Below are 20,566 nucleotides of genomic sequence, written 5' to 3' on the forward strand. Positions count from 1 at the left end.
TTTCTCAAGCAACAGCAACAGAATACATTTATTAACTGGGTGCATCAACATGTTAATTTGATAATTCATCTCCTACTATTCTCCCACAGATAAATGGAAATTATGTCTCTGCCTGCCCACCTCCTATTCCCCACCCACTCGCCTAAGGGAAGAGAAGTTGCTAATCTAGTTAGTCACAGCTCAATGTGTTCATTGGACCCTGTTCTGCTAGTGGGCAGATTACTGTGCCTTAAACATGGGCACCTTCCTGAGCCCCACCTCGAGTGGGAAGCTAGTTAGTCCAGGGCAGTTGTGTGTGCCCCAAAAGCATGCCTGGACCTTATAAGCCTGAGCCATCTGCTTTGGGGAAGCCTCCTGGGATATTTTTATTAAAGTGGTATGATGATTCCCATTTGCCATTGCTCTTTGTGTACATGTCCCTGAAGACCTCCATAATGACAGATCAAGAGATGATGTGCTGCAGGTCCTTGCTCATCATTCCTTCCTAATGCCATCAAAACCTAGCTCTAGCCTTTCCCACAGCATTTCTCAAGGCGTGGTCCACCTACGTCAGAATCACCTGGGAGGTACTAAAAATGCAGATTCCTGGGCCTCCTTCCAGATCTACAAACTCAGAATCTCTCAGGCGGATACCTGAGAACATGCATTTTAATAAGCTCCCCTGGGTGATTTTTATGCAGATGGCCTTTTGAGTTTACTGGAGGTCTTTTGCAAAGCCCCAGTGAAATTTTCCAGCCTAGTCACATCTCTGCCTTAGCAAATTAAAAGAGGCTACACTTGGGCCAGAGCTTTAAACTGAAAACAGCAGTTTAAACTGACCCCCACCGCTAACAATGGGCTGAAGGGGTTGGCACTGACAATTAGCCAGAGGTCTCTGAGAGTCAGGTAGGATTGAAGATGGGGAGTCAGGACTTTCAGATCCAGCTGCAACTCCTTTGCTAAAGTCAGGAACTAGGGTTTTACTTTATTAAAGATGACACTTTGGCTACTTTAAGCGTTTCTTCTTACTCTACAGATTTCATCTTGGACAGATATATCCCTATTGAAGAGACATTCTATTTCATTCACTCCCTCTGATAACATACCCTCTTCCTTCCTTAGCTCAGAAAAAAAACACAAGAATGATTTGATTTTAACCATTTGTTAACCATCTCACTGATAAACATTAGCTTTTGTAAACAACTGAAAGTCCTTTGTAAACTTCTGCTCCTAATAATTAAGTATTGATTTTTCAAACTTTCTAGTTAAGACTTATGGCCAGGGCTTCAGTAAACTCTCTTATAAGCAAAATAAGCGAGGGCAGAAACTTCTAGCTAAGTTCCAACTCAGCTAATTATGTTCTCTGTCTCTCTAATTCTCCTTGTAATTTTAGCCAAATAAAGCAAATTAGGCCTAGACAAAGGAAAACGGACTCCAGGAAAAGATTTTCTGAAATGTTTTTCAGTTATTTAACTTAAAGGGATCTAATTTATTTTCACTTCATTTTGGATCCCAAAAGCTTGAATGGCATTTCTGCCAACCCAAAAGTAGAATCTGGCAATGGGAGCCCTTAAAATTTTGGAACTTAAGAATCACTTCAATGATCTTCTGCATGTTTACAGAATAATCAACTCTACGCTGTATATTTATACAGTACCATTATTTTTGAAAGGCTCAAGGGCAGAATTGTATGTTTATTGTTTTTATCCTGGTGTGTGTATGTGTGTAGCAGTAAATACAACAGACACTATTGTTGTAAAGTTATAGTCCAAATATCCAGAGCATGGGTTTTCATTCTTAGGTTATTCTTACAAATTGACAGATGGGTAGATAACTAGATAGAGATACAGGTAAGGATGGATAGATGGATAGAAACATAGACAGATAGATAGATAGATAGATAGATAGATAGATAGATAGATAGATAGATAAACAGGCTTTAAAACATATTTTCTTTTTTCTTTTTTAAAACAGCCACCGTTGCTTAGATTAATTTTGTACTGCAAGGCATGCTTCCTGGAGGCATATGGTTTGGGGGTTGCCATAAAAAGCTGAATCTGGAGACTTCCCTTAGAACAGAGCACTGTATTTATGATTTAACTATTTGTTAGCAGCAGATAGTGTACCATGGACTGCAGAACTCTGCCATGTATCATGGTCTTTCACATTAAAATAATAATAATAACAAATAATTAAACTGAGCTTGATGTTCTGCATACTCTACCCAAACACCATATCCTCTGGACTTTCATTTAAAAATGCATGGCCCTAACCATGCCTCCAGGACCACAATGCACAAGTCAAGGGGTGCCACGCCCATTGCTATCTCATGCCATGCTGTCCTATACACTAAGCCTCTGCTCCCAAGATCCCCTAGCCTAGGAAACTTTCCCCAGTCATCTGTCTGCCCCCGTTAGAGAACACCCAACTCTCTTGCACCCTAGCTATTTACCAGTATGGAGGGGTGTTTTATTGAGGCGTAATATCCCAAGGCCCAGCACAACGCCAGCCACAAAGCAGGTGTTCAACAAATTCCTCCTGAATTAAGAAATGCGTGTCAACGATGCACATATCAGACGCTGGCCTTGCTGTACAAGCTTCAGCACAGATTTGGAGGAAGTATATTTCTTAATGTTAAAAAGCAGCATAAGAGGATGGGGGTGGAATTCGCATTAGTACCTTCAGAGCTTTTATTTTTTTCCTTGCCCATTATGACTCACTTCTGCTAACTGGAAGTTTTAGGTACGAGCGACTCTAATATTCTGCCAGTTTTGCAGGCTTTCGTTGTCAAGATGAGTTCTAAACGAGGCATAAGCCACAAAAGCAACCATAAAGCTTTGCATTACATACAGAAGGGGAGGGAGCATTGGTTAGTAAAGGATTCTGATTAAGAACCATTTAGTGTCATCTCTGGTGACTCCCACCTGCTGGCCTTCCAGTAACCCAGAAGTACATCAAAGCACAGAACCTTACCTAGCTAAAATGGCCCCCCATTAAAAACCACTGTGAGGTCCAGAACTTTACATCATTCTTTTTAGAGGACAAAAAATCCTTCTAGTGAGCTTCAACAACAAATTCTCTTTTAGTGCTCCTCAAGCTGAATAATAATTATACATCCAGTTATCTACCTTGACAACCAGTTGGTTAGATCCTTAAAGGCAGAGACTGTATCCTCAGAACAGTTCCTGGCACCTTGTAGGCACTCAAAAATACTTGGTTAATAACCATTCTATGCTACTCTATGCACACTACAAGCTCACAGAACTGGGAGGGATCGTAGAAATAATTTTGATATAATCTCTTCCATTTTAGGATCAGAACAAGGAGAGCCGGAGAAGCAAAGTAAAGCACCCAGGTTTACAAGATTGGACTACAGAGGATGCTTTAAAAAAATTTTTTTTTCAGCCGGGCGCAGTGGCTCACACCTGTAATCCCAGCACTTTGGGAGGCCAAGGCAGGTGGATCACCTGAGATCAGGAATTCAGAACCAGCTGGCCAACATGGCAAAACCTGTCTAAGTACAAAAATTAGCGGGGCATGGTGGCGGGTTCCTGTAATCCCAGCTACTTGGGAGGCTGAGACAGGAGAACCGCTTGAACCCGGGAGGCAAAGGTCGCAGTGAGCTGAGATTGTGCCACTGAACTCCAGCCTGGGTGACAGGGAGACTCTGTCTCAAAAAATAAAAATCAGAATTTTTATCCTCTCAGTCCATAATTTCTGGGGAAGATCCAAGAGGGATCTAAAAATGACCATTTCATGCCTCAATAACTTCTAAGCAAACATGCCTTTTATAAGTTATGGAACATTAATATGAAATACAAATAGAAATGGAATTTGGTGGCTTGCACTACGTAAATTTATTTTGGTGGGTGAAGCCCATAGTTCTCAAATACGATTCATAAAATTAACACCTCTTATTTTCTTCTGGAGCCTTTAAGGGCTTTTGAAGATCACAGTTAAGAGGTCCAGATTCTTATCCTTTATGTAAAATTGAACTACAAAATTAAAATTTCAGCATTTTAATTAAGTCTGCCTAAGTCCATCAGATTAATTTGCAGCAGCAAAATAAGATAAAATCATGAGAAGCACAGGGACTAATTCATCATCCCATCACTCATGATTAATTCAACAAGCTTTTACGTCCATGTTTGAGTGACAAATATTAAATCCCTATGATTGTCTGACTGCATAATATGAGAAATGGGACTTTCTTTTGCCCCTAAACTAACTAACCTCCTAAAGATCTAGAAATATATTCTCTCCCACAGAGGAAAAGTGGGCTCTGCTGCCAGCGAGGCTGGGGAGGAGAAGAGGGATGCCAAGAGTGGGCTTGAGGGAGATTTTTAAAATCCAGGATCCCCCCGTACAGCACCAGCTCCACTGTGCAGCTTCCTGAGCCAGCCCATGTGCAGCTCACAGGCAGTCTGAGCTCCTAATTTGCTAGCATCTCTCAGTTCAGGGCTAAATTTCCCTTGGGCCTTGTTTTCCTTTTCTGTCTCTCTTTCCCCCTGGGATCAGGCAACTTGAGAATGGAACCTCCTGATTAACATGTCAAAAGCCATAGACTCTCCTTAATGGACAGTCTCTGCCTGCTCCAGGCACTGGTTCAGCCTTGAGGTGGGCAGGAGCTGCCACAATGTGTTAAGTCACTAATAAAGGCCTGTGCTCAGTAACAATTTAAAGTGCTCTGAGGATAGAGAGCCTTTGGATTCACTAACTACTCAGCACACTGCCTGCAAAGCCTCCTCTGTTCTCCTGCCTAGCACGTCCCTAGCTGCCAAGCATCTGTGGCAGAAGAGTGGAAAGGCAAGTTCCTCCAAATACAAAATGGTGCTTGAACCTCTAGATGATGGTTTTATTTTGTGACATACTCGACTGCCTACTCATGGGGACCAATCTGTCATTTCAAATGGTTTTCCAAAGCAATTTTCTAAAGTGGATCTTTAAAACACTTTGGGATGAATCATTTAAACATTTCAGGTTGGCAACACTCTTGGAAGTAGGAACATGCCCTGGCAAATGGAAAGCATCGTATCTGCCTCCAAGTGAGTGGATGAGTATAAGCAACAAGGCCTCTGAACACCCGTCCCGGTCAAGTCCTTATCAGGAGTCACTGAGAACCACCCCACCTCCTTCTTTCCAAAGGGGCAATCAGGATCTTTTGCATTCTTCTCTAACTGGTTTGAGCCTGAAACACAACCTGGGTGGTGCTGATATATCTCAGGAACCTCCAGGCTTCTTCATCCAGGGACTGAGCAGGGCCTGCCCAAGGCTGGAGATCTATATGCCACCGAGGACCCTGCAAGAAACAGAAAACACAGGTTGTGTGTAAGGAAGGAGGAGCTGAGCAGGAGGAGGACACGGTATCAGAGAGGGCGTGAGGCTGCCTTAGGTGTCAGCAAAACACACACATGTGCACACAGGCAGCAGGGGGCTCTTTGGGAGCTGCTGTCATTAAGGCCACATCAGTCACAGGGAGACGAATGAGGCCTGAGGCAACCCAGCTTCCAGGTTAAGCAGGAGAGTACAAAGGCCCAGGGACAGTCTGACTATGCATTTATGATCAAAGGGAAACTCCACTTGACCCCATTGGGCTCTCCCTTAACTACAGCTTATTTTATATGAGGCCGTGCTCCACTGGGAAAAAAAACTCCCTATCAACGACAGTTTCCCAAAACTTAGAGCTTCAGGAATATGTCCTCCCTAAGCAAAGCACCATAATGCTGGGGTCTCCTCTTTGTGGGAAAGAAATGCTCTGGGCATTTGCTTATCTTCCTCAGTGCAAGGAGATGGGGCCATATCCCTTGGCTGCTGGAACCCTGCATATGCAAAGTGAGGACCCGGGAGCTGTCATCACCAGGGCTGGGGAGGGTGGCTTTCTAGCACTTTGGGATGAAAGTGTTAGAAACACTGCTAACCACCACCTGTTAGCAGAGGTTATGGGTGCTCTCATAAGCAGAGTGGTTAAGGATGACCCGCTCAGCCCCCTTTTGCAGAAAGGATCAGTGGATGAAGGGTTGGGGAACGCAGTGGTCTGAAGGAAGCAAAAATGGGAGCTCTTTCAGTGAGAAGGGGGCACTAGTCAGGAGATCCTTATTAGAGCTCAGAACTCCCTACCTATAGTTGTCACCACTGGGAGACCTCCATGAGGTTTGCTGCAATTCCTGGGGCGGGGAGGGCTTTCGCAGGGTGGGGAAGGGAGAGCTCTGGTAGCTGGTGGGGTCAATGTCTAGCGCCAGGAAAGGCTTTGGGTGTCATAGCATAGCATTCCTGCAGTGTGGTGAGAATGGGCCCCTAAGCCCCTTTTTATGGTGAAGAAGTGGTCAGGGCAGGGTTCTGGGGGAAGATAAAGGGATCATTCACAGTTACACAGTGTTTTCCAGTCAGGTACTGTGGTGGGAACTATCTGAACCCAAAGACGGAAACATCTAGACAGGCCAGCCATGAGACACTTTAGTACACATGTGGTTTGTTGCCCTTAGATGGGGTGGCCCAGGTGACTCGGGGTTACATGGAAAACAAGGAAGTAGTGGAGAACAGGGTTAGTCTGTGTGAGGCCAGACCAGCTATCTGGGTTTGGGGAAGAGGAATCCACTCTCACGTGAGGGTCTGAGATCAATGCAAGTGCTTTGAAAGTGATGAAGTGTTATTCGGTGTAGGCATCATTAGACACACACCGTTGCAGAAATCCTGTAGAGCCCCCAGTCTTACATCCCCACAGCCTGTACTGCCCTTGCAGGGGCTGAGCACCATGCAGTCCCTCTAGATTGAAGGAGCCTTCCCTGGTTTCCACAGGCTGCCTTTTTTCGGGAACCCATAGAGCAGGGCCAGCAACCTGTGCAGTCTTAGGAGGCCATGCTCAGTTTAATGCTCTGCTGATGCTCTCTCGAAATTCTTAGTAATTTTATTATTTTTTAATTACTGCTCCTTGTGAACTCATAGGCAGTACGCCTAGAGTTAGTCAAAATTCTTGATCATTTTTGAACAAGAGGCCCTGCATTTCATTTTATACCGGGCCCACAAATCATGTAGCCAGTCTTTCCTGAGGGGTACCTCCTGGAAGAACAGCCTTTTCTTATAGCTCTTCTTGTTCTGTGCAGGCTGAGCAGGCCGAGACTCAAGTAAAAGAGCAGGAGAACATGAAGTCATACCGCCTTCCCAGGTAATGCCTCCCACCCCACCACCTTTTCTTTTTTCCTTCCTTGAATTCAATGTTGATTACTATTTGGGCAAACTATTTATTGAGCCTTAGCCACTCTGTACCAGGCCCTGGTGAGTACAGATATGACTAAAGCCCAGGCTCTCCCAAGAGGCACTCATGGTCAGGTGGGGGAGACAGATATGTACAAAATAACTTTGACAGGAAAACACTAAAATATTCAGGAGAGTTGTTCTCTTTAGGAAATTATTCGATTCTGGAATCATATATTACAACACATTCACACAAATGCCTCCAGCCCTGCTTGGTCACACTGGGACAGTGAGTGCGTCCCAGGTTTCTGCAGCAGCCAACACAGCAACATGATGTCCCAAGAACACTCAGCGAGGCCCGGGGTTTAAAACCTCCCACTTCACTGTCATGGACCACTCTCAAGGGCCTCCAGCATCTGGCCCAGGAGGCCCTGGATGAAAATGATGAAGTTCACATGTTACGGTTTTCCTCAAAATCAGGAGTTAGCAAACCGTTTCTATAATGAGTCAAATAACCAATGTTTTAGACTCTGCAGGCCACACAGTTTCTGTTGCAACTCCTTGCCTCCTGTTGTAGCTCAAGAGCAGCCATAGACAGTAAGTAAACAAAAAGTCATGGCTCTCTTCCAATAAAGCTTCATTTACACAAACAGGCAGCAGGCTGAACTGGGCCTGCAAGCTGTAATTTGCTGACTCCTGCTCCAGCTGATTCTAATTCAGAGGTAGGCTGGCCTAGAAAAGGGAGGTTACTGAAATAATGCAAGGGAGACAGACTATGATGTTGTTGGGGCTCAGAACATGATTCCCCAAAGTCTAGTGCTTTGGCATGTTATGTACTTTAAAGTGTTGTAGGACTTTCTCTTTAGTGCAGATAAAATGGACTCCTTGTCATATGACCATGAGAGATTGGATTCACAGACACTTTGAAGGGTGAGAAAAATGGAGTTTTTTGAGCAAAAAGGAAAAAAAGGGAAACAGAGACTCTCAGCAAAGCAAAAGTTCTGCTAGCTAGCTTCCTGCCTCACAGATTGAATCCCAGATTCCACCCCAGAACAGGAGAGGCCAGGCTCCTCCCCGCTGCAAACGTTGCCGACTTCCCGAGGCTCCGCCCCAGCGTGCACTCCTTCCAGTGAGCAGGCCGTTCAGTTTCTCCCACGTCTGCTTTATACTTGGCTGTCTCAAAAGGGCATTGGATGGGCCTCAAAGGAAAGTTATCTCTGATCTTCTCTCCTTCCTGCCCCTCACTCCTCTTTCTTCCCCAAAGTGAGTTCTAGAAACCAGAATTCCTCTTCTGCAAAGCAGGTGAGAGAAACTGGAGACACTCTTCCCCAAAGCAAGTCATAACATCTTTAAAGGTCACTCTCTCCCTTCTCCCCCAATACCTCTGTTCCAGAGGGATCTTGCCCCATACCCAGGATGAAGAAATGCTACATAGAGACCAAGAAGAAGCTGAACAGACAGTCCTTGCTGGGGTTTCCCCCTCAGTCTACTACTATAGATCAGACCCTTTTGTCCAATCACACTTCCATGTAGCTGTACATCTTCACGGAAACTAAGCATTAAAAGAGATCATTTTCTCTGCATCGTTGAGTCATTTCTGAAGGCTCCCATGTCATGTAAAACTTTGATTAAATACATTTGTTGTGCTTTTCTCTCATTAACCTGTCTTTTGTTAAAGGAGTGTTGGCCATGTGTGTACAATGAGTGAGGAAAGGTATTACACCGTTCACCCCTATAATGTCTAAATTATAACCAACGTTGTCAGCTGGGTGACTTGGGCAGTCAGTCAGGGTCCCAGTAGGATCCAGTGGGCTCATTCAAACTAGCTAATTTGAGAGAATTTAACAAAAAGACTATTTACAAAGCTGTGGGCAGGCTTAAGGAAGCCAGTAAGGAATAAATAATGTAATATCTGTGTTTGATAACACCAGAGAGCCCTTACAAGCCTAAAGAGAGCTACATGGAGAAGTCTGTAATAGAGGAATACAGACAATCCTATTAGATATTCCATGCTAACTGTCTGCCCCACCCAACAATCTCCTGCCTCCTGTTGGTCAAACTCAAAGTGAGGCTGTGCTTGGTGCCTGCAGGTCAGCCTCCCAGGGGTGGAGCAGGGTGGAGGTTGGGCCAGCAGGAGCAAATGGAAGGCTTCTTGTTTCAGCATTCTTTGGAAAGAGGCAGTGAGACTTGACCAAGGAGTCATTCATTCATTCAGTGGGCATTTGTGCCACATGCCAGGCTCTGTGTTACAATTTAATATAGGCCACAGCTGTGTAAACCAATGAATGCAATAAAGGTTATAGGGGCTCTGACAGAAATCTCAACAGGGTACACTGGGGGCACAGAAAGGTGCAGTGCCTGAGTATTACTCTAGAATAAATGCCTGAAAATACAAAGGCAGAGCGTGGGAAGCAGTCTCCACTGCTAGAAGCCCAAAAGCACATCAACGGTTTTTCCTGCATTAAAGAGACACCCTAAACACAGCAGTAGCATTTAACCTGGGCTAACACACAAAAGTAACTTCACAGATCAATAATTTCAAATCCATATGGTAAATCAATATGGTGAAACTATAGAATTATCTTAAGGGTCCGCGAATAGTATTCTTCTTGCAACCTAATATTTTTCATTTCCAACTGAATGTTGACCACAAAGAAGCTAAGCACAGCAGCTGAAACAGTGAATAATGTTAAGTTGAGGAGTCTCAGATGGGGATATAATAGAAGCACTGCAAATAGATGCCCTCAGAAGTGCTCTGGCTTAATGCTTTGGTTGAGCTGTTTAAAAAACATTTCACATAAAGCAATGTTCTTATTGGAATCAGTCTGACAGCAGTTTGTGATTATTTCCCCATGGAAACCACTAGCTTTTATCATCTCTTTCAATTATCATTTGTCTTAATTCTCTAGTGTACACATCAACATTTGTCCTTCCCAAATTCCCACAAAGAGAATTCTCTGAGCACCTTAAAACATCAATGGCAGGTTAAATAGAAAAGGATAAAAATCATCTTTCCCTTTTTAAAAGCTTTTTTAAAAAAAATCATTGTGATTTTACCCAAACAATTCTCTAAATGCCAGGCATATTAAATGCCTATCATCCACATCTTCAAATATCAGTGGCCATAACAATGCCATCCCCATTGCTCCCAGGAGGTGGGAACGTGTATTCCCAATCCCGCCTGCCACCTGTACTTCCTTTTCAGGCAGGTAAAACAGCAGCGTAAGCAAAGGTGACTGGAAATACCATCATTTTGGATTGATCTGTTTGTCTGTCCTCAGCAGGCCTGAGTTGAAATGTCAAATGGAGCATTACAATGAGTTGCCACAGAGAAGCAGCTTTGCTCCTGAGCTCCTGCAGGAATGGGACCCCTTCTATTTCTAAACCACCAGGGCATTCATACAGAGGGGACTGCTCCACCTCAGACAAGGATTTCTCAGGGCAGGTGTGGTCCTGATTTCCAAAGAAAGGAAGCAGCCCCCTTTCGGGTTTGCAAAGGCCTTACCTGGCACCTTGTCCAGAAAATGTGCATTGAAAAGTGTACTCACTTCTTCTAATGAGAAGCAAATGCCTTCTTCTAATGAGGGGCAAATGTCTTCATTACTAAGAAAAAAATCCAAAAGTTTAGATTTAAGGACAGCAGAAGATTCCATATATGACTAACTCATGTTATTTAATGACTATTTTGCAGATATCTGAGATTCTACCTCTCAAAGGGTAAAAAGTGATCACCGAGTCATTCAGTGCATAGAGATAATGGATTTAACTCAGAAAGACTGCAACAAGCACAGCCATAAGGCTTTGGGATGTTTTTTATCATTTGTGATCTCAGCATAAAGTTTTGTTTCTTGAAAAAAAGAAAATGATTCTCTCAAGCCATAAAGCTGAAATCCAAGATTTTACTCCTAACAGATAATGCCAGAAAAACCCCACAATCTTTTTTTTGTTTTGTTTTGTTTTGTTTTGTTTTGTTTTGAGACGGGGTTTCACTCTTGTTACCCAGGCTGGAGTGCAATGGCGCAATCTCAGCTCACCGCAAACTCTGCCTCCTGGGTTCAGGCAGTTCTCCTGCCTCAGCCTCCTGAGGAGCTGGGATTACAGGCACTAATTTTTTGTATTTTTAGCAGAGACGGGGTTTCACCATGTTGACCAGGATGGTCTTGATCTCTTGACCTCGTGATCCATCCGCCTCGGCCTCCCAAGGTGCTGGGATTACAGGTGTGAGCCACCGCGCCCGGCCCACAATCTTTTAAAATACTCCTTTGCCTACCAGCTTACACTTATATACATAATAGAAATATATTAATTCAAGATCATGAGCCTCAAGCAAAACTGGTAGCATTTTAAAAATTTACACAAAAAAAGCAGGCCTACTCATGACCTAGGAAAGGGAGCTATCGATTCTGTGTTGGGCAGAAGCTTTCTTTGTTTTAAAATTTGGAATAAAAGCGTCCTCCTTCACAGACCATACCCTCACACCCATGAATGACCCTAGGCAGCCCCATGAAGACATTATCAAAAAATATTGCCACCATCAGCTTTACAAGGATGTTTCTACATTTTTTATAAAAAATAAACCTAAAGGATGCTTCTAAGCCTCCATTCCTCGATGTTTCAAGGCTACAGTCCTTTGGAGGATGAAGTTATATGATGACTGATGTCAATGATCAGTTTCTTTATCATGATAGATAATGAATAGTGTTTGGAATATTTTTATAAAGTTTCAATACTCTCAGATGCATGTTCCCACCCCTAGTAAGCTCCTGAATGGTTTTAAGCAGCAGTTTTCTGCTGGGAAAGATGACTAACCCTCAATTCTGTGCATCACAGTTGTGTGTGTGGAAATGAACAAGGAGCTAGGTTTTCAGTCCTCGACTCCAACTAAACAATCAAGTGAGTGTCTGTTGATGTGTTGATGATGGTGAAGCCTAAGCTTTCTGGGAGAAACAAATCCAAAACAAATAAAATAGATTTATTTAGCAATTTTGCACTAATTAAGAGCATCTGTTAGTGAGCAGGAAACAATGACTGAAGGAAATTGTTTATTCCTTTTTAGAAGAGGGGAGGGAGAAGCATAGAATGATATCTGGACAGAACATGACTCCATTCCTGGCTGAGACTGTGAGCCCTGCCGTTACATTTCTGTAACACCCTCAGTGTGTGCCCAGGGCTTCTGAAGGCTACAGGGTGGGAGGGGAGTACAGGGGGAAGGGGGAGAGGGGGAAGGGGGGGCGGGGAGGGGGTGTGCAGTGTGCAGTTCACATCCCTTCCCCTCAGCATTCTCCTGTAATTGGCCTGTTTCTCAGACTTGGCCCTGCTTCAGAAAGAGCAAGAGTCAGTTATAAATTGTGCGGTGATGTTTAAAATTCAGGTAACCCATGCAAAAATTTCATTTAAAAACAAAGGATCTCAGTTTCCGTTCTGGGTAAGCACACTCCCACCCCATGTCTCTCACAGAATACAGCAGTGAAACCTGGACAGAATGCACAGAGTGGTTATTTGAGGAATCTGAAAAGTAAACAGTAGCAGGCAGATTGCAGAAGACCAGAATTCAAAGTACCTGGAAACTAGGAGCCAGGTCGCCATTGTTTTTCCTTCTGGTATCCTGCTCATCCCTACTCTAGGCTGCCTGGCACCAGTGGGCACTGGCACAGCCAGGAAGCACCAGGAGCAGGCTGTTAGCTCAGGTTCCAGGAGGCAGGGCACCTCCTGATGCTCAGGGAAAGTAGAGGAAATCCTCACTTTTCTTCCTTTTTTTTTTCCCTTTCTCTGTTCTTGCATTCCCTCTCAAGTAATCCCACTAAGATGGTAGATGCCACAGTGGGGGCCTAAAGGCACCTAGAACCCCGCAAAAATGGAAGTTTCCTCTCCCATCTGAGGCAGTGGCCCCCAGACAGTGGGGTGAATCCTCATGGATTATTCCTGTCTCTCTCTCTTCCCACAGCTTGGTCTTGGACTCAGGCACAGTCACGGGAAGTGTGTAGCAGAGCGTAGGCAAAGCAGGGGTAAAAGATCAAACTTTCTGGCCATAGATTCAAAAACCATAGGGAACTGGATAATATAAGGGCAACCGGGGAGAAGGAGTAGCTTGGGAAGGCAGCCCCATGAAAGGATTTGTAAACCCCCAGGCTCACTCTAGAACTGTACATGTGTGGATCTGATCCAGGCTGGCACAGTAAAGACTTTTAGGCCTGAGCTAACAGATGGCCCTCTGGAGGTCACAGACAGACCTCTACCCAAGCCCCAGACTGGCCACTGGGTGGGATGCACATGGGACAGAGGTGAAACCATGACAAAGTCTTTGAAAACAGAGCGGACATGGAAATTACAACCACAGGAGGCTGGGAGGAACTTGAGGCCTGTTAAATATATCAACATTATACACAGTATTTAAAGAAAACTCAGCCTTCTAATATTCAAAATTTTCAGGATGTAGTCCCAAACAACTAAGCCCATGAAGAATCAGGAAAATCCCAACTTATGTGGGAAAAAGACAATTAACAGATGTCCATGTAGGCATGACATGGATGTTGAAATTTTTGGCAAAGACTTAAAAGCAACTATTACAAAATAATTCATGAAGTAAAGGTAGACAGGCTTGAAACCAAAGGCAAGATAGAAAGTCTCAGCAAACAAACAGGAGGCATAGAGAACCAAATGGAAATTCTGGAACGGAAAAATACAATAACTGAAATAAATCTCAGGGGATGGATTCAATAGCAGAATGAATGTGACACAAGAAAGAGTGAATTTGAAGATAGATCATAGAAAGTATCCAATGTGAACAACAGAAAGTGTGGAAGGGCACCTGTGCAACAATACCAAGAAGTCTAACATTCACGTCACTGATATTCCAGAGAAGGGGAAGAAAGAGTGCAGTACAGGGAAAAAAATTAAAGAACTAATAAGGCCAGGCACTGTGGCACACATCTGCAATCCCAGCACTTTGGGAGGCTGAGGTGGGCGGATCACTTGAGTTCAGGAGTTCAAGGCCAGCCTGCGCAACATGGCGAGACCCTGTGTCTATAAAAATACAAAAATTAGCTGGGCATGGTGGTAAATGCCTGTAATCCCAGCTACTTTGGAGGCTGAAGTGAGAGGATTGCTTGAGACTGGGAGGTCAAGGCTGCAGTGAGCCATGTTGTGCCACTGCACTCCAGCCTGGGTGACAAAGTGAGACCCTGCCTCAGAAGAAGAGGAAAACGGAGGAGGAGGAGGAGGAGGAGAAGGAGAAAGAGGAGGAGGAGGAAAAGGAGAAGGAGGAAGAGGAGGAGGAGGAGGAGGAGAAAGAGGAGGAGGAGAGGAGGAGGAAAGAAAGAAGAAAGAAGGAAGTAGGAGAAGACGAAGAGGAAGGAGGAGGAGGAGGAGGATGAGGAGGAGGAGGAGGAAGAAAAAGAAAGAATGATGGAAAGATCCCCAAATATGATGGAAGACACAGCATAAAGATTCAAGAAGCTTTGCAAACCCCTTAGAGGAAAACTCAAAGAATTCCACACCCACATGCATCATAAGCAAAGTGCTATATATTAAAGACAACAAAAAAAAAACTGAGCATCTGCTAATCTTGTGACAGACCCAACAGTGGGCCAGGGTCAAAACAGCAAGGTGAGAAAAGGCAGAGCCAGCCCGTCCCATAGGAGCCTCTTCCCCTGAGGCCCCCTCCCTGTCAAGACCCAGCTCCCCTTCTGCAAGCCCATCTGCTAAATGTCTCTGGCAGCAGACAGCAGGCATGCTGAAATTCAAATCCAGAGCGCCAATCTGCCGCCTCTGCAGCATGACACAGAGGGTAGGCTGGGAGGCAGGGGAGCCAGAAATCAAATCAGCTCTGACAAGAGAAAATGCACTATAATTCAAGCAGGCCCCGATAACTTTTAGGAAGGAATACAAAAATAAAAGACAAGAAGGAATAAACACTCAGCTCTGGATTTATTCCCTAAGTTATCTTGGTAAGTTGGAAAGAGTGGCTAAACAAATTTGAGTTGGAGTTTGTTTTTAAACTGACATCTTTAAATTCACCACATTTTCTGTGTAGGTCAAAATGGTTCAAACGTGAGTGAGACTGAAACACACCAGGAGATGGCTAAGAGAATAAAACATAATCTATTTTAGATTTTTATCACAGGCAGTAAAAGGAGAAGCCATATACCTAGAGTGGGTCCAGTGAAAGTCAGAGGTTTTCATGAGGTAGAAACTACACAGTGTCTGCATGCAAAGTAAAGACTCAGATGTCAAATTATGGGTTTCATTGAAGTTGCACATCAACCCGGAAAGGAGAAATGGATTTCGGTTTTCTTATGAAAGTAAGTTTATATAAGAATGTTTGGGCTGGGCACGGTAGCTCATTCCTGTAATCCTAAAGTTTTGGGAGGCTGAGGCGGGAGGATGACCTAAGGCTAGGAGTTCAAGACCAGCCTGGGCAACAAAGCAAGACCCCTATCTCTATGAAAAATTGTGAAATTAGCCAAGAGTGGTGGTGCATGCCTGTAGTCCCCGCTGCATGGGAGGCTGAGGCAGGAGGATCACTTGAGCTCAGGAATTCAAGGGTACAGTGAGCTATGCTTGTACCACTGCACCCCAGCCTGGGCAACAGAAGGAGAGCATTTGTCTAAAAAACAAAAACAAAACAAAAAATTTGCCTGGAAACATTAACCATATTTGTAAGGATTATCTCTCTCTCTCTGCCTCTCCTTGTCTCTGTCTCTCTCACACAGCTTGCCCCAACATATATACACATCCTATTCAAAGTACATAAGCCTACCTGGACTTTCAGCAACTCTGAATCTTAGAAGTTTAACATCATCTGAATCAACACCAATCTGCTATGTTCATCGACTTACTTCAGTCAGAAAACTCCAGTCAGTTGATCTTCCCCCAAACACTGACCAGCTCTGAGACATCGATGTATCTGGGAGGCAGGTCTGCTGCACCCCTAAAACCCCATTTCAACAATGCTTGGGATCCTGAGTTGCTATTAAAACCAAAGGGAAATGGGGGTTTGCAGAGGGTGGGGAGGACATAAAAGCCACCAGTTTGCTCCATTTAATGATTCCTGCCTTGAAATTTTGCCTGGTTGATATTTGTAAACCATGTTTTTATTTTAGATTTGTATTTGACATATTTTTCACTTGATTTATTTTTTTTTATTTATTTATTTGAGGGGAGTCTCGCTGTCACCCAGGCTGGAGTACAGTGGCACAGTCTCAGCTCACTACAACCTCTGCCTCCTGGGTTCAAGTGATTCTCCTGCCTCACCCTCCTGAGTAGCTAGGATTACAAGTGTGTGCTAATTTTTGTATTTTTAGTAGAGATGGCATTTCACCATGTTGGCCAGGCTGGTTTCAAACTCCTAACCTCAAATGATCTGCCTACCTTGGCCTCCCAAAGTTCTGGTATCACAGGCGTGATGGCTCACGCCTTGATTTTTAACATATGTTATTGTGAATACTTCTTTTGTATACAGCATTTGGTTGATTTAATTTTATAAAATTTGCCCTTCAACAGTTATATTTCCTGATAACTGAAACACTTAAGTGCATTTACATTACTTTATACTTTTATTTGGGGGCGTTTCTTTTTAAGTTTCCCACCCATACCCTACATGTTGTCATTCTCAGATTTTTCTGTACTTTAATAAGAGTAATTTAGAAGTTATATATTCAATTTTCATCTTAGAGTAGTGTTCTCCATAATAAATAAATAAGCCAGAGAGGAAAAAAAGGGGGGAGAGGAATGGAGAAGAGAGCAGGAAAAGGGATGCCTGAGAGAAAACAGGAAAGAGGGAACTTCCAGCAACACCTGCACAGCAATCTCCATCTTCCCCACAAGAGAACCAGCAACCCAGGGGACCACAGGGCTTCCTGGGGTCTCTTTGGTGGCTCTCAGCCCACGTCAGTCTCAACCTCAATCAAGTCAGGGAGTGTTTGCATTCTAGGCTCTAAACCAGAAGTGACTTTTATCACCAAAAATAATTAAAATGCCTCATCCAGTTAGCAAGTGCAGGGGAACAGGGACAATGGCAGAAAGAATGTATCCCAGAGGCCACAGAGAGCACCCAAAACACAGAGCGGCAGCATCCCACAGCCACCCCAAAGGCTGAGGAGGGGACAGAGGACAGATGTGGCACAGGACATTGATGGGAAGCAAAGCCTTTCTTGGAAACCAGTTGTAGACAATGGATGATACTTGGATCCTCTCTTCTGAGACAGGACAAAAGCAAGCAGGACATAAAGTGCTTTGCCATGAGTAGGACAGCCCCAGGAGTTGGGGGATGGGGGAGAGCAAAGCCACACGTCATTCACCGCATGGTTAAAGAGAAGTGGCAGGCGGTAGCTCACGCCTGTAATCCTAGCACTTTGGGATGCCAAGGCCGATGGATTGCCTGAGCTTAGGAGTTCGAGACCTGCCTGGGCAACACGATGAAAAAAATACAACTTCATCTCTACTAAAATACAAAAAATTAGCTGGGTATGGTGGCGTGTGCCTGTAGCCCTAGCTGCTTGGGAGGCTGAGGTTGCAGTGAGCTACGATCGTGCCACTGCACTCTGGCCTAGGCAACAGAGCTGGATTCCATCTCAAAAAAAAAAAAAAAAAGACTAGCAGCAGTTTCCTCATGAGGCTATCACATCCCATTGAATATGTCATTGGTTGCACATAAACGTGCATGTACACATGTATGTATTTCTCTGTTCTCAGTGTGCATTCCTTCATTCATTAATTCTTTTGTCATTTTCATATTGTTCATGTTTCATACTGGCCTGTCCTACACTCTTGCCCTTAGACAGTGATACAGTATTTGGTAGTCTCAATAAATCCTACCTGACAATTAGAGAAAACACTGGTTCCAGGACATTCCTCACATGATTCTATATTTACAGAACATTTTTCTGTCTGCATGCACTATAAGTTACAGTGGCTGACAAGTTAGAAGAAGCTACATAAAAGCTTCTTTTGAATCTCTGGGAAGCTGCCACCAGGGCAGAACAAGGCAGGCAGAGCTGACTGGAATTCTCCTCTGGAACCAAAAGTATTTCCACCTCAACCCTAAATGGAAGGAAAAATCCACTGTCTTTATTATGAAGTGGCCCTTTTCAGGAACATGAAGAATTGCTGAAGGAAGCAGACCTTTTTGGAAGTCAATAATTCTGACTGGGTTTGCTGCTGTGGAACTCTCTGGACTCGGGAGTCTTTGGTGAATGGGAGCGAGAATATCCAAGGTTAGAAGAGAAGCTGCCAAAGTGGCAACTGACCTTGGCCCAGGCCCCTCTCCCCATTTCAGACTGGAAATAAGAATGCAAGGGACAAACTGTACTAACAGGGCAGGTGGAGCCAATGAAATCTTAAACATATTTCTTAATTGGATGAGAAATGATTACTATTCCTTTCATTAAAGAAAAACAAATAAGCTTCCATCCATAAGTTAAAAACTTTTTTAAAAAAAAGCAGGTTACAAAATCCAAAAGACACAAACAATTTCAAGCTTTAAATTTTACTTGCTTTGTACTTGTATGGAATCATTGTATTTTTTTTTAAGACTAGCATCTCACTATATTGCCCAGGCCAGACTTGAACTCCTGGGCTCAAGTGATCCTCCTGTCTCAGCCTCCCAAGTAGCTGGGCCTATGCTGCACCTATTGTACTGGTAGGGGATCTTTGCATTAAAAGAGACCTTAACCATAATCTAGACTAATTGAAGAAAATGAAGTTCAGAGACCCAAAGTCACCCAGGTTGTGAAGGAAACCCTAGCATGGGAAAAGGTCAAGACAGGTACTTCAACCATATCAGGAGACTGTGTTCAAAGTATCAGTTAGCTGTTCAAGCACATTCTGATACTGCTTGCAAGATCAATAGAAACCAGGAGACAACCACCAGAAAGACAAAATTAGGTGACTCATGGTCACAAGCCCTCTTCCCACACAGGACTAGGAGGCAAACACTCAGCAACTCAGAATTACTTGGGGATATAAGCCCAGGCAGCCTTGGCCAACAATAACAACCCTCTCAGGTCCCCTTCTACCCTTCCATGCTGTGGAAGCTTTTACTTTCACTTGCACAATAAAATGCATTGCTGCTCACTCTCTCGGTCCGCGAACACTTGTTTGGAGCTGGAACACTCACTCTGGGGGTTAGGCCCTTTGCTCAATTCTTCGAGCAAGGGAAGCCAATAACCTGAGCCCAGAGCCCAAACTGGACATGGCAAAGGCCCTCCTCAGGGCCATCTGTGAACCCTACAACAGCAGATCTGGTTATAGTAGGACGTGACAGTGGTGGATTCTGGCCTAGTCCTCTAGGCTGCTAGTCCCACATTTGCTCCACTACCCCATGTTGCCTCCATCCCAGGTCTCAGAGTTTTATCTTCCCCAAAGCTAGTTGATAATATAGACATGGCATGCCCAGTAGTAATTCAGAAAGGATTCCCAGGTAAAAACCACAATAGCTGTCTTGCACTGATGAACTCAGTGTAACCGATAAGAAATTCATGAAATTCTTTCTCCATAAAATACAGAACACACTGAAAAGTTCACTAGTGGCTCTGAAAATGTCATGGAGGATGGAATCTTTAATGAGTTAAAAAGGAGGATTGGAATGTGAAAGGATTAGGGAAAGAATTTGGGTCTTTCTAATGAGTAGCAGTAGTATATGTAAGTAGAGGCAGAGGCCAGCCTGAATCCCTGAATGACAGCATCAAGCTGAGACCTTGCCTCTCATCCCTACCAACCTACGCTGGCCATGTAGCAAAGCAAGAAATAAAAGTTCATTATTTGAATCCACAGAAATTTGAAATCCAGACATCCACATGAATGTTTGTTACCACATCATAACCTAGCCTATCCTGATTTATGTGAGCACCTACTAAAATGCACTCGATAAAAGATGGTTATCATTTGCTGGCAAGGTTGCAGAGAAAAGGGAACACTTATACACTGTTAATGGGAATGTAGATTAGTTCAACCATTGTGGAAAGCACTGTGGTGGTTCCTCAAAGAGCTAAAAGCAGAACTAACATTCAACCCAGAAATCCCATTATTGGGTGTGTATGCAGAGGAATATAAATCATTCTACCTTAAAGACACATGCATACAAATGTTCATTGCAGCACTATTCACAATAGAAAAGACATTTCTATTGGAATGGGAAGATCCAAGATGGCCGATTAGGAGCAGCTCAGGATTGCAGCTCCCAGTGAAAGCACAGAGGGTGAGTGGACAATGCATTTCCAGACGGATTTTTATCGCCCACAGACCAGGAGATTCCCAGGTGGAGGAGCCCCATGGGTCACCAGCACAGCTGTTTTGGTCGGTGTGGCTTTTTTGCCAGCATCCTGGCACGGTGGTTCTCCATGCAAAATACACTGGTCTGAGTGCCCTCTTAAGCTGGTGATTGGAGCTCCAGGAAGGC

At 44.0% G+C, this 20,566-nt stretch overlaps 1 protein-coding gene across 9 annotated transcripts in view; it reads right to left on the reverse strand.

Moving 5' to 3' along the window:
* The window catches only part of METTL24 (methyltransferase like 24), a 119,145-nt gene that overhangs the window by 74,300 nt on the left and 24,279 nt on the right, over positions 1-20,566 (reverse strand). For 5 of the 9 annotated variants that reach the window (XM_078369943.1, XM_002806728.7, XM_054254323.2 and 2 more), the window contains one exon: positions 5,180-5,278. Coding sequence is in view for 5 of the 9 variants with exons in the window: in XM_002806728.7 (XP_002806774.2) it covers positions 5,180-5,278 (99 nt within the window). In the remaining 4 variants the exon portion in view is untranslated. Of the gene's footprint in view, positions 1-5,108; positions 5,281-10,675; positions 10,792-20,566 lie in introns of those variants that run through there. The other 4 variants (XM_078369942.1, XM_078369945.1, XM_035296503.3 and 1 more) reach the window with 4 other exon arrangements.

The sequence above is a fragment of the Callithrix jacchus genome, chromosome 4 (genome assembly GCF_049354715.1).
Source record: "Callithrix jacchus isolate 240 chromosome 4, calJac240_pri, whole genome shotgun sequence".
In the NCBI taxonomy this organism is placed as follows: domain Eukaryota; kingdom Metazoa; phylum Chordata; class Mammalia; order Primates; family Cebidae; genus Callithrix; species Callithrix jacchus.